The sequence below is a fragment of the Xiphophorus hellerii genome, chromosome 21, assembly GCF_003331165.1.
Source record: "Xiphophorus hellerii strain 12219 chromosome 21, Xiphophorus_hellerii-4.1, whole genome shotgun sequence".
Taxonomy (NCBI): domain Eukaryota; kingdom Metazoa; phylum Chordata; class Actinopteri; order Cyprinodontiformes; family Poeciliidae; genus Xiphophorus; species Xiphophorus hellerii.
This window is the reverse complement of record NC_045692.1, coordinates 25,226,680-25,248,697: the sequence shown is the minus strand read 5'-3', so window position 1 is coordinate 25,248,697 and position 22,018 is coordinate 25,226,680. Positions and strand designations below refer to the sequence as shown.

General features: G+C 39.1%; 2 protein-coding genes across 8 annotated transcripts in view; both read left to right on the top strand.

The window, feature by feature from the left end:
* The window catches only part of LOC116712074 (NACHT, LRR and PYD domains-containing protein 3-like), a 1,065,068-nt gene that overhangs the window by 600,926 nt on the left and 442,124 nt on the right, over positions 1-22,018 (top strand). For 2 of the 7 annotated variants that reach the window (XM_032551828.1, XM_032551830.1), the window contains 2 exons: positions 3,477-3,629; positions 8,654-8,790. The exons of the other annotated variants lie outside the window; for them this stretch is intronic. In XM_032551828.1, coding sequence (XP_032407719.1) covers positions 3,477-3,629; positions 8,654-8,660 — 160 coding nt within the window. In that variant the 3' untranslated portion in view covers positions 8,661-8,790. Of the gene's footprint in view, positions 1-3,476; positions 3,630-8,653; positions 8,791-22,018 lie in introns of those variants that run through there. 7 annotated transcript variants of the gene reach the window in all.
* On the top strand, positions 10,078-20,437 carry hus1 (HUS1 checkpoint clamp component). The gene is made up of 10 exons (XM_032552059.1): positions 10,078-10,232; positions 10,693-10,820; positions 11,772-11,948; positions 12,199-12,306; positions 12,425-12,499; positions 13,212-13,311; positions 13,643-13,777; positions 14,410-15,417; positions 17,369-18,726; positions 18,914-20,437. The coding sequence occupies exons 1-8, from the start codon at positions 10,181-10,183 to the stop codon at positions 14,490-14,492; spliced, it is 858 nt and encodes a 285-aa protein (XP_032407950.1). The 5' UTR covers positions 10,078-10,180; the 3' UTR covers positions 14,493-15,417; positions 17,369-18,726; positions 18,914-20,437.

Below are 22,018 nucleotides of genomic sequence, written 5' to 3'. Positions count from 1 at the left end.
GACCTGAGTCAGAACAAAGACCTGGGAAATGCTGGAGTGAATGAGCTGTTTGGCTTTCTAAAGAGTCCGCTCTGTAAACTAAGGATATTAAAGTAAGACACCATTCTATAAATTTGCTCTGATATTAATATGAGGTGTAGCACAGTTAATACTAACTTGCTGACACAAGGGCAATGATATATTTATTGACACATCGGATCTTCACTGTAGATTCAGTTTTATTCCTACTTAAATTTTCATTGGTATTTTATACAGGTTTATTTTCACATGGGTTAATTCTAATAAGGTTGATTGGCAGTTCTGGTGTACAAGGTAGCCTTTTCTGCTGATGAAATTAAAACAAAGAATGACTAAAATTGCTTAACACAACTAATACTAAAATGTTTTGTCCAAATTCCAAGTAGCACTTGTTGACTCCTGTTTTTATGTTATTCAATTTCCTCAATGGATGGAAAGTTTAGTATATGGGCTGTTTTTATGTTATGATTCGCTTCAAACCACCTTCTTACACCACCTTACCTATATTCTTGTTTTTGTCCCGTTTTGTTTTACTTTTTGAAACATTGAGCCTGTATAATGGCATTAATCTTAGTTTTTCTTACCAGAATCATAACTCTTAGTCCTTGACACTAAAAACATAGTTTTCAAAAGGAAAGGTTGTCATATTGTCTGTAGAAGGTTTTTTGACAACTTGGGTTTACTAGTCCAGGAACTCAACTGTCTGAAAAATAAGCGCTAGGGCTTTAATACCTGGATAACTACTTTTACTAGTAACATTGCACTAAAAGAGAGGTGAGACAAAACAATTGTATTAATTTAAAACAGAATAAAATAGATTAGTATAACTGATTTTTCTCTCAATGTTGAAAGCCAAGTGTATGAGCATAAAACTGTAAAACACTTCTGGCTACAAATGGGACCAATGTGTGGTGCTCATTCAGTAAAACAATAGGGTGTCATAAAATGCATTTATGGGTTCACGTATAATAAAATATAACCCATCACAAAAACCCTGGGAAGCAACTCAAATACATGGCATGTCCAGCATTCGTTCATCTAAGCTCATGTTCATGCAGCAACTGAATGTGACTCAATTCTCTTTATTTTTTTGCCTATGCGCAAGCCGCAGTCCGATTTATTTATTTACATTTTTTTAAAGGTAATTTATACTAGTAATTTTATGGGACCAAAGTCAAACTTCTGTGTTACCAACTTATGACTTCAAAGCGACCTGTGCAGAAGGACGTAGACGTCCCACAGCAGTGCAGTTTATGGAAATAATTGATCCAGTGTCTTTGGATCAATTTTAAAGTTATTACATTTTTCTGTTGCTAAATAATCCATTCCTGCATTGTACTCTGGAGAAAGTATGCAACTGCACAACAGTGTGGAGAGTTATCTCCGTATCAAATATAGACCATTTGGTCGGGACACGTAAATGGACCTGGGCCAGGGATTTTATATCCAATAGCTTGTTACTGGTTTAACTAGGGGTAACGTGATGGTGATAAGTGGTTATGTGTTTCTTCAAAACCTTTATCTTACGGACCAAAACCAATAACAAAAACAGGTGACTAGTCATTAAAGCTATGCCAATCAGCTCTGAGCTTCCTTCACATCTGGAAAAAACTCAAAGTTACGAATAAGCTAAATTCAAACACAAATATATCATTTTAAAACTTCTGAAACTGCTATTAAAAGCAGTTTAGAAAGTTTTAAAAGTCACAAAGTGGTTTCCATATTACTTCAACTAATATAATTTGCAAAAAGCTGAAGTATTTTTTCAGAAATGGGTTATTTTCTCTTGAATTTCTCTTGTAGTCTCAGCAAGATGCTGATGGAGCTGCAAGAGATTAATGACTGTAGTCAGCAGCCCCTTAATTAAAGGAGCACCATGTTGTCATTGACGACTTTGCATTTGAAATGCCTTGTTGCTGAAAGGTGCTATAGAGATAAAATTAGATTTTTTTTTTTATATAAATATATTTTTTACATGCTTTTTCTTAGTGTTTTAGCCTGCACCCAGCTGACTTCACCCTCAGATATTTTTATCTTTTTCTTTAGATTGAGGAACTGCAGGTTATCAGAGATCAGCTGTTCTTCTCTGGCCTCAGCTCTGAAGTCCAACCCCTCCCATCTGACCGAACTGGACCTCAGTGACAACAAAGACCTGAAAGATGCTGGAGTGAAGGAGCTCTGTGGTTTCCTACAAATGTCTGTCTGCAAGCTACAGACATTGAAGTAAGAAACCATGCAAGATTTCTCCCAGTGTATTTGTAAGCCTGACAGGGGGCTGAGCTTTATTTGCCCCCAACCACCCTAATTGCTGCCTGTTTTAGAAGAAATAGAAAAAAAAATCATAATACGTTTTTAATAAACCAAGCCTGCCTGCATGCATCTTTGCTGCATTGAGCATTTCAGGGGAAGAGCAGAATTATTCCTTAAAGATGGGGTTTATAGGTGATGCATTGAACAGGGCACCAATCACACCGCTGGTTCCTCTGCGCCTTGGCTGCATCTCTCAAGTTTACCTCGGGGTGGTTCGCACCCTACCTCTCACTCGAACTGGACGATTTGGAAGGTGTTTCTGGAGAAAAATTTCACCTGTATTGGGGTTTACGTTAATGAGTGATGATTGTAAATTGCTGAAGTAACAAAAATATATTCACCAATATATTAGACTTTTAAACAAAGTCCAAAGATTAAACTCATAGCTATGAAGATTATTCTTCACACTTTTACAAAGTAAACTTGCCAGTTCCTTAAAAACTGAACTTTAAATACTAAACAAAGTCTTTAAATGTTTTCCTTCTTAAACCGTTGACTCAAATTTAACATCATTGACATTCTCAATGAGTAAATGCATTTCTGCTGGAATCCCCCCCATCCAATCCCCATCGGTGGACCGGTAACCCTTTTGCCAGTCCACCGATGCTTTTGGGACATTTTGATTTATTTGTAGCATGTTTGCATGTCTGAGCTATTAACTCAATTAGTAACATTTAATCAAGACTACTCGATCTGAAAGAGAAAAAGTGTAAATGTATTTTTAGACATTGCAGTAGAACTTTCTAAAACTGTAAAAAATTGGTTAGGAACCAGGTGCTTATTGTTTTGAATGAATGAATAAAGAGAATTATAAAGTCCTGCTTCTCGGCTTTTTGAGAAGTACTGCTTTAGACCAACACTTATCTTTATACTTTTATTATCAGAGCAAGACCTAGAGAAACTCCTCTTTACTTAGCAACCCAGAACAAGAATCAAACATGGAGAACCAACATTTAGCTTTATACTTCTTACCTTTCAGTCTTTCTTTGGTTCTGTTGTTTTGTTTGTATTTCCCTCTAATTTGAGTAAAGCACTTTCACCTGCTTTGTTGCTGAAAATGTGCTATACAAATAAAATTACCTTACCTTAACGTCTTCTGCTCCATAGTTTCATATTCAATGACTGTTGCTCACATTTTGTTTTCTCAGATTGTGGCGCTGCGGTTTGTCAGAGATCAGCTGTTCTTCTCTGACCTCAGCTCTGAAGTCCAACCAGTCTCATCTGACACTACTAGACCTGAGTCAGAACAACCTGGAGGATCCAGATGTTCAACAGCTGAAGGGTCTTGTAAATACTTTAAAGTGAGTAGATGGTTGGAGTCCAACATGCATCCACATATTTGAATAAGACATTACTGTTCTGGGTAGCTCTGCAGTCATGGGTAAATGGAGTAAAGGACGGGGCTGATAACAGTGTTGGGGCATACCTGTGCTGGGTGTGACTATGGAGGAGGTAAAACAGTCGATTTGGTCGTAGTGGGATCTGTTGGTTAAAAAAATGCCTGATTCACCAGCACAGTCCTGCTCCTAGTACCAGGGTCTCTAGTCTCTCCATCAACTTGTCAGGAGTTGATGGAGTTAAAAGCTGAGCTATAACACACAGAGGTATTAAGTAATGTCAGCATACCTGTTAGGACAAGTCTCGCCATCGCCTTTTAGTTTTTGAACAAGTTTCATTCCACCAATGATCCATGCAGAATATTCTTCAATATCATCAACTGCTGGCCCTGATTTCTGCAACTCTCTTGCAAGAGCAAACTTGTTTGCTTTCTGCAGTGAGCGAAAAACCAACATGAGACAAGTGTATGGACCAAGACCTTGTTAATTTGAAGGTCTGTTCTTGGTTAAACTATTATGATACACCCAAAAAGATATTTATGTGCTTTCAAGGTGGATTTCTGAAGCTTGATAATGTCTTCAAGTGCTATTTCTTAAATTGTGTCATGGAATGTTGCTGGTAATGTCTTGTTGGATCGTAATGTCTCATACTCTCTGTTGGCTTGTTGTCTATCTTGTTCCTACGTAACCTTACATGCTGAATTCTGTTTTGTGAAGTGAGATATTATCTGGTATCTGCTCTGGTTTTCAAAATGAAGCCTTTGGTGGTTGTTTTAATTGTCCTTATTTACAGACTCTTCAGTTGTCTGGTCTACTGGAATATTTCCAAATAGATTGAGGATTCTCAGCTGGTGAAGAGCCTCATTTACTGTTGACAAATATATGTGATTTGAAAATGAAATACAAAATGTCAATGCCGATTCAAGGTCTGCAACCTTAATTTCTAACGGTAAACTTTGCCTTGAGTAAATAGAAAATATTGAATGTTTAGGGCAAGGCTGTTCAACTAAATGATCTATCAATCAATCAATCAATCAAATTTTATTTGTATAGCACATTTCAGCAGCAAGGCATTTCAAAGTGCTTTACATCATTACAAACACAGAATCACAATGCAATATAGAATCAATCATTAAGTCAAGTTACATCAATAAATTTGTAATTGATTACATTTCAAATACAATTCTAAACAGGTGGGTTTTCAGTTGAGATTTAAAAGAAGTCAGTGTTTCAGCTGTTTTACAGTTTTCTGGAAGTTTGTTCCAAATTCGTGGTGCATAGATGCTGAAAGCTGCTTCTCCTCGTTTGGTTCTGGTTCTGGGGATGCAGAGCAGACCAGAACCGGAAGACCTGAGAGGTCTGGAAGGTTGATACAATAAAAGCATATCTTTAATGTATTGTGGTGCTAAGCCGTTCAGTGATTTATAAACTAACAACAGTATTTTAAAGTCTATTCTTTGAGCTACAGGGAGCCAGTGTAGGGACTTTAGAACTGGTGTTATGTGCTCTATCTTCCTGGTTTTAGTGAGAACGCCAGCAGCAGCATTCTGGATCAGCTGCAGCTGTTTGATTAATTTGTTGGACAGACCTGTGAAGACGCTGTTGCAATAATCAATACGACTGAAGATGAAGGCATGGATGAGTTTCTCTAGATCTGGCTGAGACATTAGTCCTTTAATCCTGGAAATGTTCTTCAGGTGATAGAAGGCCGACTTTGTAACTGTCTTTATGTGGCTCTGGAGGTTCAGGTCAGAGTCCATCACTACTCCCAGGTTTCGGGCCTGATCGCTGGTTTTCAGTTGTAATAACTGAAGCTGTGCATTGACTCTAGATCTATAACTCTAGATCTATATCTCTAGATCGTTCCTCTTTAGGTCCAAAAATAATAACTTCAGTTTTGTTTCTGTTCAGCTGGAGAAAGTTTTGGCACATCCACACATTTATCTGTTCTAAGCATCTGTTCAGTGATTGGATGGGGTCAAAGGTCACCTGGTGACATCGTAATGTAGAGCTGTGTGTCATCTGCATAGTTATGGTAGCTAATATTATTTCCTGTTATAACCTGAGCTAGTGGGAGCATATAAATATTGAATAAAAGGGGCCCTAGGATTGAACCTTGGGGTACCCCACATGTGACCTTTGACCTCTTTGATGAAAAGTTTTCAATTGAAACAAAGAAATCCCTGTTCTTTATGTAGGATTCAAACCAGTTAAGCACTGGACCGGAGAGTCCGACCCAACTCTCTAGTCGATTCAGTAATATGTCGTGGTCAACACTGAGGTCCAACAGAACCAGCACTGTGGTTCTGCCACAGTCCGTATTTATATGGATGTCATTGAACACTTTTACGAGGGCGGTCTCTGTGCTGTGGTGAGACTGGAAACCAGACTGGAAGGAGTCAAAGAGGTTGGTTATAGTTAGGAAGCTAGTTAATTGTTTACACACAGCTTTTTCAATAACTTTGCTGATGAATCAGAGGTCAGAGGTCAGAGGTCGGCCTGTAATTCTGCAGTAGTGATTTGTCCAGATTGTTCTTTTTTATAAGTGGTTTGATTACTGCTGTTTTCAGAGCCTGGGGGAAAACGCCTGACGAGAGCGATGAGTTACTATCTGGATCAGATCAGCAGCAATAACAGGCAGGACTTTCTTAAAGAAATGTTCTAGAGTTATAGATCTAGGACATCCAGACAGCAGGAACTGGAGCTTATTGACTTATAATTTCCTGTAGGGTTTTATAATTAAGTAGTTGAAATTGGGTCATTTTTCCTGTATTTGTTTTGTTTGGGTTCAGCATTGGTTCTGACTTTATAGTGGATGTTCAGATTAATCCTCTGATTTTTTGAATTTTCTCTGAAAAGAAGCTGGAAAACTGGTTGCAGGCGGCAATACATTGGAATTCAGGCGGTAACGTCACAGGAGGGTTTGTGATTCTGTCAACTGTTGCAAATAAAGCCCGAGCATTGTTAATGTTTTTGTTTATGACATCTGCAAAGAAAGCCTCTCTTGCTTGTTTTAGTGTTAAATGATAGTTACGTAGTCTTTCTTTATAGATGTCACAATGAACGTGGAGTTGAGTTTTACGCCATTTTCGTTCTGCCCTACGGCAGAGTTGTCTTGCAGATCTAACTGTTTGTGCATTTCTCCATGGAGATTTCTTCCTACCACCAAATCTAGATCTAGCCACCAAAGGGAGTCAATGAACAGCATAGAAACAAAGGCAGTTCAACAGCGTAACCAAAGGAATAGTGATATTCAATATTATACTGTGACTGAGAGCGGATTCACTCATGTTACTTTTATTTGTTCCACATTTTAACAATATTCGTACAGAGCAAACCTGGCAACTTATCTAGATTAAATATAAAAACATTTTGCAACGTCTGGGAAGTATGTGGATAAAATGTTGACAATAATGTGTTAGTTTTACCTACAGTTAACTTCCTGCTTCAATTGTGATGCTTTGTGTTTTGAAAGGACAATTTCTTTTTTAACTGATAGTGCAAAGGCAGTTTAGTGGCAGCCAGAAGTCAAAAGATAAAGGGTAACGGAGCTTATAAAATATATTTAGTTATTGGCATCTCCTTTGATAAACACAAGGTGTGTTTATACTGTAAATAAATGCATGTTTTAAATATGGTGACTTAAACTGTGCATTTGTTTACTTTTATTCCAAAACAAAAGTTATTTTAAGTTGTAAATGTTTTTTAAGTTAAGATGGTTAAAAACCTAAAAATTCATCATTAATTTGTTATTTTTCATTCAGGGGAATATGCAAGAACTTACACAGCCTGTCTTGATTACAACACCTTTACTTCTTTAGCTGCCATTTCTCTAATCCCTACAGCAGATGCAATAGTCCTTTAAAGGTCTTTCTGTCAAACTTATAACAGCAGCAGTCTTCAGAAACATAAACAGGAATAATGCCCACATGGATAATAACATTTCTAATGGTATGTTCTACCTTTGTAATATTGACTGAATAACAAAATAAATTAGTGGTATTTTAGTTAAGGGATCTGCTTTTGTGAAATCGAGTCCAGACTTAATTCAACCAGGAAATGTGGAAAATCCCTGCTTCATGAGCTTTTCTACTTTTGTGAACCAGCCCTCAGGAAGTAGAGCTGGATTCCAGCGTCCAGCCTTCCAACATGTCTGCTGTCTTCCTCATTCATGAAGCGGTTAGCATCAGATCTGATCGCAGTGCTTTTTCTTTCAGTTCAATATTTAACAACTGATTATATTTTTTATCACAGCTCTCTGATCAGTCTGACTGCAGCTACCCTGTTTCAGAAAGCAAGGTTAACATGCTCTGAGTAGAATGTGGATACCCGGAGTAAACCTACTCGCCTCTGATAGTCAGTTTTTGGTTTCAGAACTGCAGGTATCTCCAAGGTTCCTCAATTATGAGTCAAGTCAACAAGAGTTACGCGGAGGTGGGGCGGGGACGGTTGGTGAAGGCTAGACCTGTCCGAATTCACAGCTTTTCCTGAATAAAAGTCGTCATTTATTGGTGGTCTGTGAAGGACCCATCCTACATAGACGGGTCCTTTGATGGATGCAGACCTTTAATTCAGGCACAGCTCCTGAGTTAAGTATGAGTGTTGGTATATAAAAATAGAATAGAAGGCAGATAACATAAATCACCATGGCAATGGGAGAAAATGAGAAGCTAAAAGTGTCAACAGTTGATGCTGCAAAATGACTGGAGTTAGCTTGGCAGTGACCAAGTCAGTGTGAGTTTGACTTAGAATTAGTTTTATTCTCAACACTACACTTATTTATTGTAAAAAATAAAATAATAAATTTATTTGAGAATTAGCTTGGCAGAGACCAAGACCAGAAAAGAATCTGGCTCCACTCCACAGCTGCTGTGAACAAGGCTGATGTCCTTCATGTTCCATCTGGTCAGGATCACTGGCTGGCAGCTGATGGAGAGAGACTAGAAACCATCACTGATCTCCTCTGTTGCTTCTTTTCATCTTTGCAGGAAGTGATCAGAAGTCGAGGTGTGTCCTGATGATCCTCAGAGGCTGATACCACAGCAGTTTGAAAATATGAAAAATGTTGTATCTGTGACTTGGTCTGAAATTATTAAAGATTTATGGTGGTGAAAGGGGAAAAAAAGTTTAATTTTCATTATGCTTTCATAAGATAATAAAGATAATAACCTCCAGAGAAAAAGTGTAACGTTTTATTTTTAACTCATTGCTCCAAATATAAGAATGAATCACAGTCAGTAATTGATTTTTGACCTTGTCAAGGCTACAACACCAACATCCAACATATTACACTGAGCTGTTTGTTTTCAGCAAATATAGCATATGGTCAGTTTTTCACCTTCAGAAAATCTGGAAATATTAGGAAAAACGGGCATAAAAAAAATTTAATCTGAAAAACTTTATATCTACTGTTTGCTATATAATGTTGAAAAGATCAACGTTGTACGATTTGGTTCTAATGTCTAAGTGGAACCAAATTAGACAGATTCTTATTTCAGTTTTTAAGAGGTACAATTTTGGGACGTAAAAGTAAAAAAATGCATAATCATTTTAACATCGACACGCATCAAAGAGTCGGACTCTGAACTCTGAGTTGAAACATTATTATCCTATTTATTTTCTCATGTCTGTCATTTAGTCTAATATTGTTTTTCTCTTTGGATCAATAAAGATTTAATTCTAAGACCCTTTAGTGAAGTTTTGATCTGAACTTGTTTCAACTGTAAAGTTTATCTCTTTTTCTCAGTGATTCATTTTCATTCTGTAACCCAGAAATATGAAATAAAGCTCAATTCAACAGATTCTGGGCTGCATGTTTGCTTCATTCTGATTCAGTTTTTGCATGTTTTGATGATATTTTAGATGTTAATGCAAATAAACTCAACATTTTATCTGCTGCTGCTGCAAACAGCTCAGTGAGTTAATGAGGATTTCTTCAATTAGAGAATGAAACTTTTTGGTGATTTTAAATAAAATATTTTTATTTCATTCTTCATAAAAGTTAAAATCTAAAACTTAGTAAAGATAAAGTTTTATTTGCTCCAGTAACGCCTTGTGAGAATGTCAAACACTTTTTGGAGCAGGTCCAGAAACGGATTTTGATGATAAATGAGAAAAATAATGACCCTAAGTAAAAATTAAACGGAGACAATGGATTATCTTCGAAAATGAATTAAGTGTCAAATACTTTGTCAATTGAGAAAACAAAGTCATTAGTATAACACTTTTATTTTGGCATGTTTTTATGTTTCATTATTTAAATGTATTTTATGGCAGCTTTTGAAAACATATATTCTAATGAATTAAATTGTAGCTGATATTCAATATTAAAAGCTTCAGATTATTCACCAACTGCTCAATGTTAACATTCTTCTTCTGTCAGTAGGAACCTTTGACAGGTGGAGAGAAGCCGCTGTTTCCGTCGAACCGTATTAGCAAACGGACCAAACAAAGTCTGGCTCCTGAATTTAAACTGGAGTTATAATCCCTCGGAAACTTTTTATTTTCAGGTTAAAATGAAGTTTCGGGGGAAAATAACCGACATCGCCTGTTTGAACCACTTCACCAGTGAGTCTATTTAAACTGTTAGCTTGTTGAAATGCTAATGCGTTAACTGGTTAGTGTGATAGAAATGTTAACTTTCGGTGACTAACAGCTCCCAGTTTATTCTCTAAAATATTTGGTCAGCTAGAAAAACTCTTGAACTAAAAAATCTTCCAGTTACTAACTGTGATTATTAACTAATAAACCTCCCGGGGAAACAGATGAAGTTGATCGATCAGTTTAAGTTTAGTTGTTTTTTTGTTCAGAAATGTAACTCACCGTTTTTCAGTCTGTGGTCTGGTTCGTTGGTTAATAAATAAAACTCTTATTTAATCCAACAGCAGCGGCTTTATGTGAATTTTATCTGTGAAATAATTCCAGAGAATCTTCCCAGACATAAACACTGACATCCTGCAGGTTCCAGCATTTAGCCTGATCCTGAAATCAGCTGTGTGTCTAAGTGAATCTGATCCTCTGTGTTCAGGAGTGGTGACCACCATCTCTAAGCTCACCAAGACCTGCGTCCTGCGGCTGACTCCGGACCACCTGTTCTTCATCCTGCCGGGAAAAGTGACCAACGGAGGAGTCGGCATGTGGTGCCAGCTGCTGCAGGTCCGATGGTTTTCATCCCGGATCATCTGCAGTCACAAACTGCTGCTTCAGCCTTCAGTCTCTGGCAGCTTTTCCATCTGATGCTGCAGGAAAATCTGGTGACTCTGAAGAAGATCCCTGATTCTGGGGCAGACCTTTAAACATAACATAGGTTTCATCTGATTATCTGTAATTACATTCTAGATATCTAAACAATACAAATTGATAAGTTACAACTATATTTTGACTATCAGGAATAGTAATTTAAGATGTTTGTGTTTACATTCTGACTAGTCAGAATAATTCAAGATAAATTACATCTCAACAAGTCAAATTCCTTTCAATATTATAATCCCAGATATTTAATTTAGTTTTGACTTGTTATTATTTAATTTCACAATATCTGCAATTTAATTTTCACTAGTAAAATTTAACTACTATTTAAAAATACAAAACGAGATATTTGGAACTTTCTTTATAACTAGTCATAATTTAATTGTCGGTATTTGAAAAAGGTGTTTAAGATATAGTCAGTAATTCATTTATACTAATCAGAATGTAATTAGAGAAATCTCAAATAGGAATTTTGTGTAGTAACATTATTCACCAACTAATCAGAGATATCTTCTTTCACTAAAACGTTTTGTCAGAAACCAGTTTCAGATATCTGGACTGTAAGTGGGTTGAAACTGATTTTATGGTAAAACGGCTTGCCGTACCAGTGGGACAGAAATAAAATCTGATTCTGACTCCAACCAGAGGAACCGCAGAGAGTTTTGAACTGAACACAACCAGCAGATGATCAGAGTCTGGAAGGTTCTGTTAGAAACAACTGGGTCAGATGCTTTCATCGGAGGTCAGAGGTCAAAGCTAAACAGTAAAGCTAAAGTTTTCTCCAAATGATCAGAAACTGAGAGAAAAGCTCAGACAGACCTTTGACTGAGACGTTTAGTGACCGGTTCTGTTCTGCAGGCCAACTTCTTCCAGGAGTACCAGATGGAGGGCGTGACCTCTGAGGTCCAGGAGATCTGCCTGGAGGTGAGTCCAGAACCCTGGAGCCGGGCCCTGAAGACGGTCCAGTCCGCCAAGTCAGTGAAGCTGAAGCTGACCAGGAAGCACTGCGCCTGTCTGACCGTCGCTGCCGAGCTGGTGAGCAGAACTCTGGTTCTGTTCTGATGTTCTCTGAGCATGTAGAGCTCGCTAGGAACCAGAACCAGAACCTGACTGGCAGAGGTACTGTGATGCTGCGGGCCAGAGGCTGGGTCAGACCGACTCTGGGTCAGAAGTTAGTGCACCCCTCCTCTGAAAGTCTTTCTCTGTAATTGATGAATAGTTTCTTCAGAGTGAATGAAGTTCAGTGGTTTGTCTGATGACCCCTGACCTCCATGTGTCCCGTCAGCCCACCCTGTCCAGCGTCGGCAGAGTCGTCACTCACGACGTTCCCGTCGACGTCATTCCTCGAAGACTCTGGCAGGAATTCCAGGAAGCCGGCGTTCCGGACTTTGATGTGAGGATCTTGTGGGTCGTCTTTCAGTCCCAGCGTTCGTTCTTCTTCTTCTTCTTTTTATTCTTCTTCTCTGGTGAAATTGTCTCGTCTTCATTCCTCCTGCTGATTCTCTCTCCAGGTGAGCGTCTACCTTCCTCCTCTGAAGACGATGAAGAGCGTGGTGGACAGGATGAAGAACCTCTCTAACTTCCTGGTAGGACTCCCAGCTCTGACTGGTCCAGGTCCAGTTGGAGCCTGGTTCTGTTTGTCTGTCAGAACCTTTCCTCAAACTGCCACCAGATGGCGCTGCAGCATCAGAGCTCTTCATGGAGCCTCAGTCTGGTTCTGTTTCGTCTCCTAGACGACGTCCCAGTAAAACCAGTACCTGCTGCTTCTCATGTTATGGTCTGGATCAGTGGAGCTCAGCTCCGACCAGAACCAGCTCAGTTACCATGGAAACAAGACAACATGTTGCCTTAACTGGGTTTTTTCTAACAGACAGATTATTAGATCAGCAGCCGAAGAAAATCTTCAGAAAAGTTTTAGCATGAAAAATTCAGACTTTCTGAAAGGAGAGAGAAAAACAAACTGTAAGTTTTAAAATATATATTTTATTTTATTTTTTTTCCTGAAGACTTCTGGGAAAATATTCAGATTTTCATAATCATAATTTCTTGACGGTCCAACACGGTGGAGCCACATTTCACTGATCAGGAGTTTCTTTCATTTGGTTCTGCAGCTTTAATATTTAGAACCAAACCTGTAAAAGACAAAACCTGTTCCTCCGTTTTTAGTCTTTCTGACTCGTTTTATTCCAGAGAATAATCCGAGTCTCCTCTCCTCATCCGGAGGTTCGATGTTCTGGAATTTTCTAGTTCATCATGTGGAGAAAACAAACGTTTTCAGGAAAGTTTCTGTGTTTTCAGGTGATGGAGGCCAACCTGAACGGAGACATGAACCTGAAGATCCAGACCGATCTGGTTTCTGTCACCACTCACTTCAAAGACCTGGGGAACCCAGCATGGGGTAAAAACATCTGGAATCATCAGAATCATCTGCTAGCTGTTGCTCCCAGACTTCAGCCTCAGCTTCCTGCAGCTCAGGTTCCTTCAGGAAGAATCTGAGCCGCTTGGTGCTGATTTATTTACTTCTGAACCAAAACCTCAGCAGCTTTTAGCTCAGATGTTGGTTTCATAAAAGGAGCTAAAGGAGAAAACGTGACTTCTCCTCTCCAGACTGAAGTCCTGGTCCTGGTCCTGGTTCTGGTTTCTTCAGAACCTTCTGTCTTCAGGGTTAAATGTGATCTGATTGGATCAGAGAAGACAGAGACTGACTGAGTGTCCCTGTGTCTCTGCAGGCGTTGACTCCTCCCAGGACGGCGGTCCGTCTCAGAGCAGAGACCCAGAGGTCATGGCAGAGGTCACGGTGGACATCAGGAAGCTGCAGCAGTTCCTCATGGGTCAGCAGGTCAACCCCAGCAAGGCCCTGTGCAGTGAGTCCCACAGCCGTCCTCATGAAGACAAAAGAAGACAAATTTATTTCTGAGTCTCTTGTTCCAGGAAGAGCAGCTAAACAGGAAGTGATGCGAAGGAGACCAGGAAATGATGGAAGGACATCAACGACCTCATGAACATGAAGTTTATCTGCAGTTCTGTGTTCATAAAACAGGGAATATAGAATAGAATAGAATAGAATAGAAACCGCCTTTATTGACTTGTGAAAGGAAGAATCTGGTGTAACAGCAGCATCACACAAAAACAAAACTTATTAAAGTGTTAAAAACAATATAATAAAAATGATTAACAATAATTATAACTATAATAATTGTGTAAAATAGGAGAAAATTCTGTGCCGTTGTTAGAAAATAGGAATATTGGATTTGTGATCCCAGGGAGGAACAACTCAGTCGGATCACTTTTCCAAAAAATGCACAAAACATAAAGTTATTATTTATGGTTTGTCCATGAAAGCAGCAGTTCATGTTCATCCAGAACCACAAACCTCCATTTACGGGTCGTTTTCGGCTGTAGTGTCGGAGTTCTGTTGGACCCGGACAGCCGGTCCGTTTTGGACTGACGTGGTTCTTCTGCAGCAGTTAAAGTGTCCTGGTTGTTGTCTCCTCAGATATTGTCCATCAGAACGTGGTCCACCTCGTCCTGCTCCATGAAGACGTTTCTCTGCAGTATTTCATCCCTGCTGTGGCCTGAACCAGATCATCTGATCCTCTGCAGATAATCTGGTTCTGGTCGGGTTCAGTGGGAGCTGGAACGTTTTTTCTCTACTGGACCCGGAGGAGCAGATTCAGAACCTCCATCCAGACTTTATGAAGACTTTACCTGCTGAACTGAGCTGCTGCTCTATTCATGAAATGTTTTATTTTTATACAGAGATGAAGATTCAGTGTCTGAATCGTTTCTGATTAAATTCTGTAGATTTTAAATCTGCTGGATCCAGAAAACCTCCATGTGTTCCTGCTTTGCCCTGTGATGGACCGCTGACCCGTCCAGCTTGTTCTCCGCCTCTCACCCAGTGACTGCTGGAGAGGCACCAGCTCTCCTCCACCCTTCCTCTGATGGAGGCTGTTTGAACTGCAGCAGCATTTCTTCAAATCCAACATTGAGTCTGAATACAAAACAATCATTAATAAGGGTTAAATAAAAACGAATTATTATTAAAATGATTAAAACAGAAGATTAATTTTTGAAAAACAAATATTTTAGAGAGAAACGTGTTTTATTTTTTCTGTTAATTTCCTGCAGCCCAGTAAGTTGTTTCTCCAACTGCCAATAAAACACAAGAGAAGAAGAAAGAAAGTAGTGGGGGAGGGGGGTTATTAGACAACTTATTTGTCTTCAAAAAATATTTGATAAAGAAATATGAATTAGTTTTATTTCTTCTGTTATCTCCTTTCCACACTTCAGGTCAGTAGGTGGCGGTGTTGCACCTGTGGAGTTGATCTGCAAACCGCCATTTTACAGCATCAGAAGAAGAAGAAAATGTTCAGCTTCAGTTTATTAGCTGAACTCGTCCAAAGTTAGCCCACCATGCTAACGTTAGCCTGAGCAGAGACTTTCTTCAGCTGCTGCAGGATTCCTTCATTTCTGCTGGAGAAAACTGAAGTTCAGAGAAGATGTGAGTTTTTAACAAATGAACTTTTATAACAGCAGCTAAACACACAACGGCAGGAGAATCACTAGCTAGTTTTACTGCTAGCAAAGATTTAAATCTGGATGATCTGCTGTTTACGCCCAAAAATTAAAGTCCGTTATTTAATCTGATGATCAGCAATGTTGCTGCCGATAGAAAACTGCTTCAGAGAGAGTTTCTCAGCAGCTGGAAGCAGAAAGTGTTGGAACTGGAAGTTAAGTTAGCATGCTAGGCTAACAGGCGCGAAAATGACAGATTGTGTGTGAATATATGAAAGTAAGCATCGTCTGTCTGTGGTTCCTTTAGTTTGTCTCATAAACTATTGTAAACTTTATCAGATGGATGCTGATAAAGTTCTGATGCTCCAGCTGTTTGGTGGGTCGTTTCCAGCCAGTTAGTCTCAACTGAGCCGCTACGGAACCAACATGGCGTCTTCAAAACCGCCAAATGGATCATCATCACATCTGTCAGCATCTGTCCCCAAAGACTTCACATGATCCACGTTTACCATAACTAGTATGTTAGCATAAATTACCCCAACAGAAGGAAATATGCTGGGGGTTTGAATATATTTTAACATAAAACCTCATTTATCCGTCAGCATTAAGATTTAATCTGCAGCAGCAAATTTGATTCTGCTTCAAATATAAAGTTCATAAAGGTTTGGATCATGTGGCAGGTTAACTGATTAGTTAATCAGTTGATAATCTCTAATTTATTGAATTTTGTTTGTTGTAATTTAAAACTTTAATTTGTTAATAGACTTATGCTTCTCTAGCAAATTTAGATAATTTTTTAAAGACCTTATCTTGAACAGAATGACTGGCCAACATCTAAATATGAAGGGAACAAACTGGTATGTTGAACATTTATTCAGTTTGTTCATCTTTCCTCTCCTGATGTTTAAAACAGCGAGAGCCAATAAAATAATCCTCATATCTCAGTATAAATAAGTCTAATAATGTTTTTGGCCCTAAAATTTAGTTTCCCCTACAATTTAAATGACAGCAGGTCACAATCATCCTCAGCTGACTTACTAAACAACTTATCTAAGTTTGACACTTTTATTGTTTGACTCGTTAATAATAAACCTTCATCACAAATTATATAACATTCCATAAGCTTGGCTGCATTCTCCTACAGACACTTTACTTGAGGATAGAGGCCACATTAAATTAATTTAAGCATCTCTGCTAAACTTTTTATTTGTACGTTATCCAATGCCTGATGGGAAAGGTGCTGATGTTGCTGCCATATTTTCACATAATTTATATCACAAAAATATGTCTTACTTTGTTCCTCCTGTGCGTTTTATTACTTAGTTGCTCCTGCAGTAATTAATGTTTATTAAGATTTAAAATTAGTTTTTCAATTGAATCCATTGAACCTTTTTCTAAGGGCACAATAGATTTTGATTCTGTTCTTGTTTCTGTTGATTTTAATATACATGTTGATATTAACTCAGACACTTTTTCATTGTGATTTTATGACTTATCAATATTTGACGTCAGACGGCTTATTGCTGAGCCAGATCTTGTTCAGACTCATGATTGGTTCTCCTCTAGAGGCCTTACTACTGTCTCAAAGTGTGTTCTTGGTGTTGGTGTATCTGACATGCTTTGCCCTTTTTCAGTGTTGATATTGGGATCAATTGGCTTCACAAATATAAAATACCATACTTGTTCCTTCTTTCTTATCGGCATGGGGACAACTGTTACGTATGCAAATACTGAGCATTATGGCATTTATAGCCTTAGCTAATTTGCGATGCACGTCCTCAGATCATAACATACCTGTACACATTCACAGCAAGATATGTAACTCCTCAGTCAACCTGCAAACAAGACTTTTTTATTATGGATTAAAGATTTAAGAAAACGTAAAGAAAACTTTAATCCCACTGATCAGATCTGTTCCTGTGACTCTGTCTCTATAGGAAAATCAGAGCTGGAATGGAGTGAAACCTCAGAACTTTCAGAACAGCAAAAATACATCAACATTAAAGATCTGTTACCGGTGTGGAAATCTGTTTCCTCTGCAAAGATCTTCAGAATGCAACAGAATAGTCACTCTGAGGTGAAACCATGCAGCTGTGAAAAGTGTGGGGAAGAGTTAATCTCTTCCACAGACCTAAAAAAACATCAGCTGATCCACAGTGAGGTTAAGTCATTCACCTGTCATGACTGCGGAAAAAGCTTCCGCACAGAAAAGCAAGTAAAAGCCCACAGTGTTGTCCACACTGACGAAAAACCTTTCAGATGTGACCAGTGTGGAAAGACGTTCAGCCATAAATCAAGCATTTATCTCCATAAGCAAACCCACTCAGGAGATCCAGAAAAATATTTCTCCTGTGATCAGTGTGGAAAGACTTTTAGAAATTCTTTAAACCTGAATGCCCATAAACGCCGACACATTAAACTACGACGATACTCTTGCAATGAGTGTGGGAAAACCTTTGCAAATCGTCTTCACTTTGGAGACCACCAGATGTTTCACAGTGGATTAAACCCCTACAGATGTGACCTGTGTGGAAAATGTTTCATAGTAAGCACCTCCTTAAAGAAACATCTCCTCCTCCACGTTGCTGAGAAGCCATTTGTCTGCGATGAGTGTGGAAAAGGTTTTATTCGTAAGACTGACCTCAGAACCCATCAGCTTGTCCACGCTGGAGTTAAACCCCACAACTGTGAAGAATGTGGAAAGTGTTTCACAACAAGACACAAGTTAAAAGCACATCAGAGCATTCATATTCAGGGGAGATGTTTCATCTGCGAACAGTGTGGGAAGGCTTTCCACACCAAATCAAATCTCACAAGACATCAGAGGGTTCACACTGGAGTTAAATCATTTTGGTGTGGGAAGTGTGGAAAATCATTCAGTCAAGAAGGAAACTTAAAAAGACACAGCTTCCTCCACACTGACAGAAGGTTCTCCTGTGATACATGTGGGAGAACCTTCACTACGTGGGACCAGCAGAAAGCACATCAGATCATCCACAGGGAAGGAATACCATACTGCTGTGGTCTCTGTGGGAAACTCTTCATTCGGAAGTTATCCTTAGTGGCTCATCAACACATCCACACTGGAGATGAACCATACAAATGTGAGCAGTGTGGGAAAGTCTTCAGCCGAACTGACCGCCTCAGAGCCCACCAGAAGATCCACTCTGAGGAGAAACCATACAGCTGTGAGCAGTGTGGGAAGACATTCAAGCTGTCCCGTTATCTAAAACAACATAAGAAGACTCACAGCAGCAAACCAGCCGTCTAGAGGACAGGGAGGATTCACTATGAGGTTGGTGAAGATCTGGCTGGTTCTCAATTATAGAACTCTTTTCTGGATTATTTTATTATAACTCATGAATCTGAAGCTGTTCAGGGTAGAAGTCCTCTTTTGCTGAGAGTTTTAGTCAAATGTTAGTGCCATGACTGTAAAATGTTGAACCCTGACTTTTTCTGTCTCTGCATGTTTGTGGCTTTAGAAGCAGAGCAGCACAAAAGGAGCTGCTTCTCAGCCCAGCGATGGTGGAGAACCAAACGGTTCTGGGAGAAAAGTCTGCGAAGAAAAGGCTTCAAAGTTCCAAATCTGAGACCAGTGAAGACAAGCTGAAGTTCAGCAGACTGAGGGGAAGGTTTCACCTTAACAGCTTCAGGAAATGTCCCTGACGTCATCCTGAACATGACTTTCAGATCAGACTTTAGAGTTCATGTTTCTAGTGTTAATTCTCCTTTTCCAGCAAACCCTGACCTTTGACCTTTAATGTCATGTTACCAGGGAGCCTTCCCATCATTATTCTTCCTTTAAAAATCACTCAGCTGTTGCTGACATGTTTCATAATTAGAAGTTTCTGGCTCTCCCTGTTGATGCCATGTTTAGGCAGCTAGAGAGCTAATGGTAGCTAACAGCAGAACTGGGTCAGCTGGTTCTGGAGGGAGGACCAACAAAACCAGCTTCAGATCCAGCAGAGTTTTGTTACAATGGTTGCTGAGACAGAAGATTTTCCTCATGGAGAACATCTCTGAGTTTGTTAATGCAGCTGAAAGCTCTTAGTTTGAAAGGTCTGAATCCCATTTCTCTTTGTGTCCTCTGTACCTGTGTCCATATTGGTCTCTATCTCTGTGTCCTTCACTCTAGTCCCAGACACATCATTAGTGGCCTAAAGTCCTTACACAGAAGCAGAACCTGTGAAGGACCCATAAATGTTCTGGGAACCGTCATCAAGCAGCAGCAGATGTTGACTCACTTCATTTTCTTCTGCTTAAGATTCAAACATGACCCATCAAAATCCATGAAAACTGACACATCAGTGCTTTTTCCTCTTCTTGAGACAATCAAATATTTGACCAGCGAAATTAATCAGTTTCACAATTTTCTGTATTTGAGATCTGGAAATGAAATTAAAGAATATCAGACTAAACCTGATTGTTTTTGCAACTCTAAAATAGGTTGATTTAGAAATATTTCATTTATTTTTCATGGATTTTGTACATCAGAATGAACATCATGTTGTGCTGAAAGCTCTTCCCACTTCCATGTCGCAGTAAATACTGGACCTTCCCACTTCTTGCTAATCCAGGGTAGAAAATGGGATTCAAACTTAATCTGTGTTCCAGGGTCTGAGTTGATGTCCCAGTTGGACTGTTGTTTCTGTTTCTGTGTTTTTGAGCTGCTTCCAGCTCCATGTTTGTGGAGTTTGGATCCTGTTAATGGTTCTAAGTTCTGGATGGTTGAAAAATGTTCCCTAATGTTGCAGATGATGATGGATCTGCTGCCACTGGCAGGAAATACACAGGTGTTGTTCCCTGTTCAGCCACCAGATGGAGCCTCATACTGAGCAGAGTTTGAAAATGTTGCTGCTGAAAAATTGTTGGTGAGTTGTTTTTTCCCCCGCTTTCAGATCAGACGTAGCGATCAGCATTTGCTTTATTTTCCACCTGAACGGTTCAGTTTGTTCTTATGAAATGTTGAAATAAAGAAAGTTGAACCTCCTGCTGGTGGAGACAAAGATCAGTCAGATTTTTACATCTGGGTCAAACTACACAGAACCAAATGGGCTTTCTCTTCATCTCTGCTTAGTTTTGTTGATCTGTGGGTCAGTAGAACCCGTTAAGTAGAACCATCAGAACTAGGTTCTGACTCTAGAAACTGGGCCAAGTTTCATCCATCCACTTCTCAAAGTCTTTCCAGCCGACTGATCACCTGAACGATCAGCTGCTACTGTCCAGATCTGATAGACCCGACTTTGGCAGCGCTCCACAGGGACCGTTCCCATGGAAACAAGAACAAGTAGAAACCAGGGATGGAGGGCTCAAGACCGGTCATGATCTGATTATTTTCCAGGTCTTGGCCTCAGTCTTGGTCTTAGATTGTTATGTTTCTGGTTGAACAAACCGGGTCAAGGCTTTTTCAAGACTCAATCGTTTTTGTCAAAATTACTAAAAACTTAACTCTCCTTTACCTTCATGAAATCTCCTTGCATGTGAATGTTTACATGCCAGACAACATTTGGTCCTTTGATTCGGAAGAGCTCATCTGTGTGTTCACTTTCGGTCAACACACATGTGACACGTGTCACATATTCTAGATTTTGCCCACTGGATGCAAAGTCAGCAGGACGATTTCTAGTTTTACTAGACATCTACAGGGACAAGGAAAAGTAAGTCAAATTCCTAATTTACTAACTAACAGCAATCTTTGGGCGAAAGTGAGAACGTAATGTAAAAACATCAACACCAGTGCAACACTGTCTTAGCTACACAAGCAACTTTTTAAATTAAGGCAAAATGATATCATCACTTTATGTGAAAACTATTTTGGCATCAAGCCAAAACCATAAATTCTTGCCTTTGATGTTTTATGGTCATAATCTGTAGTAGAAAAAATATTTCCACTTGGCTCCTGTAATCTGTTGTCCCTGTGTCATCCCTGTTGGCTACATGATTTCTGTAAATCCCACTGATTCTACTGGTTTTGATGGTTTTGGGAATTCCCCCTTTGTGAGGCATAGCATGCCAGCATGGGCTAATAATAATAATAATGTTAAATTGCCTGATTTATTGATATGTCCAGGATGTGTTTTTAATATCTGTTTATTTTCCAGGTCTTGGCCTCAGTCTTGGTCTTAGATTCTCTGATGAATTGCTTTTATTCAGATGATCTTCTACAGAAAAATATTTTTTTAAATGACAAATCTGTTTTCTTAAATGTATTATACAATTATTATGCAGTGTGTAAGCAGATTAATCATCAGACTGGGATCTCTGGAAGCTCTGGTCTGAACGTCTTCCAGCCTTCGGTCCTGGACTTCCTCACGGAAGAGCAGAGGTCAGTTGACTCCTTCAGGCTGGCAGCAGCATTCAGACATCTGAACATACTGTAGATATCTGGTCTATGTGGACTACAGGTAGAGAACCCATGAATTAAAGTAAAAAGTGCAGCACAGTAAAAATACCCCTAAAAGTATTTTTTCCCAAAAAAGGTTTCTCAAGTAAATGTAACTCGTCATTACCCAATTCTGATCTGGACCAAAAGGTCAGAGTTGGGTCCATTACTGCTTCACTCCTCCATTAGTGAAGCAGTAATGGAA

Coding starts and splice junctions, on each gene's coding strand:
- hus1 (XM_032552059.1), top strand. CDS start 10,181: ATGAAGTTTCGGGGGAAAATAACCGACATCGCCTGTTTGAACCACTTC. Junction 10,233..10,692: donor CTGTTTGAACCACTTCACCA/GTGAGTCTATTT, acceptor CTCTGTGTTCAG/GAGTGGTGACCACCATCTCT. Junction 11,949..12,198: donor TGACCGTCGCTGCCGAGCTG/GTGAGCAGAACT, acceptor GTGTCCCGTCAG/CCCACCCTGTCCAGCGTCGG.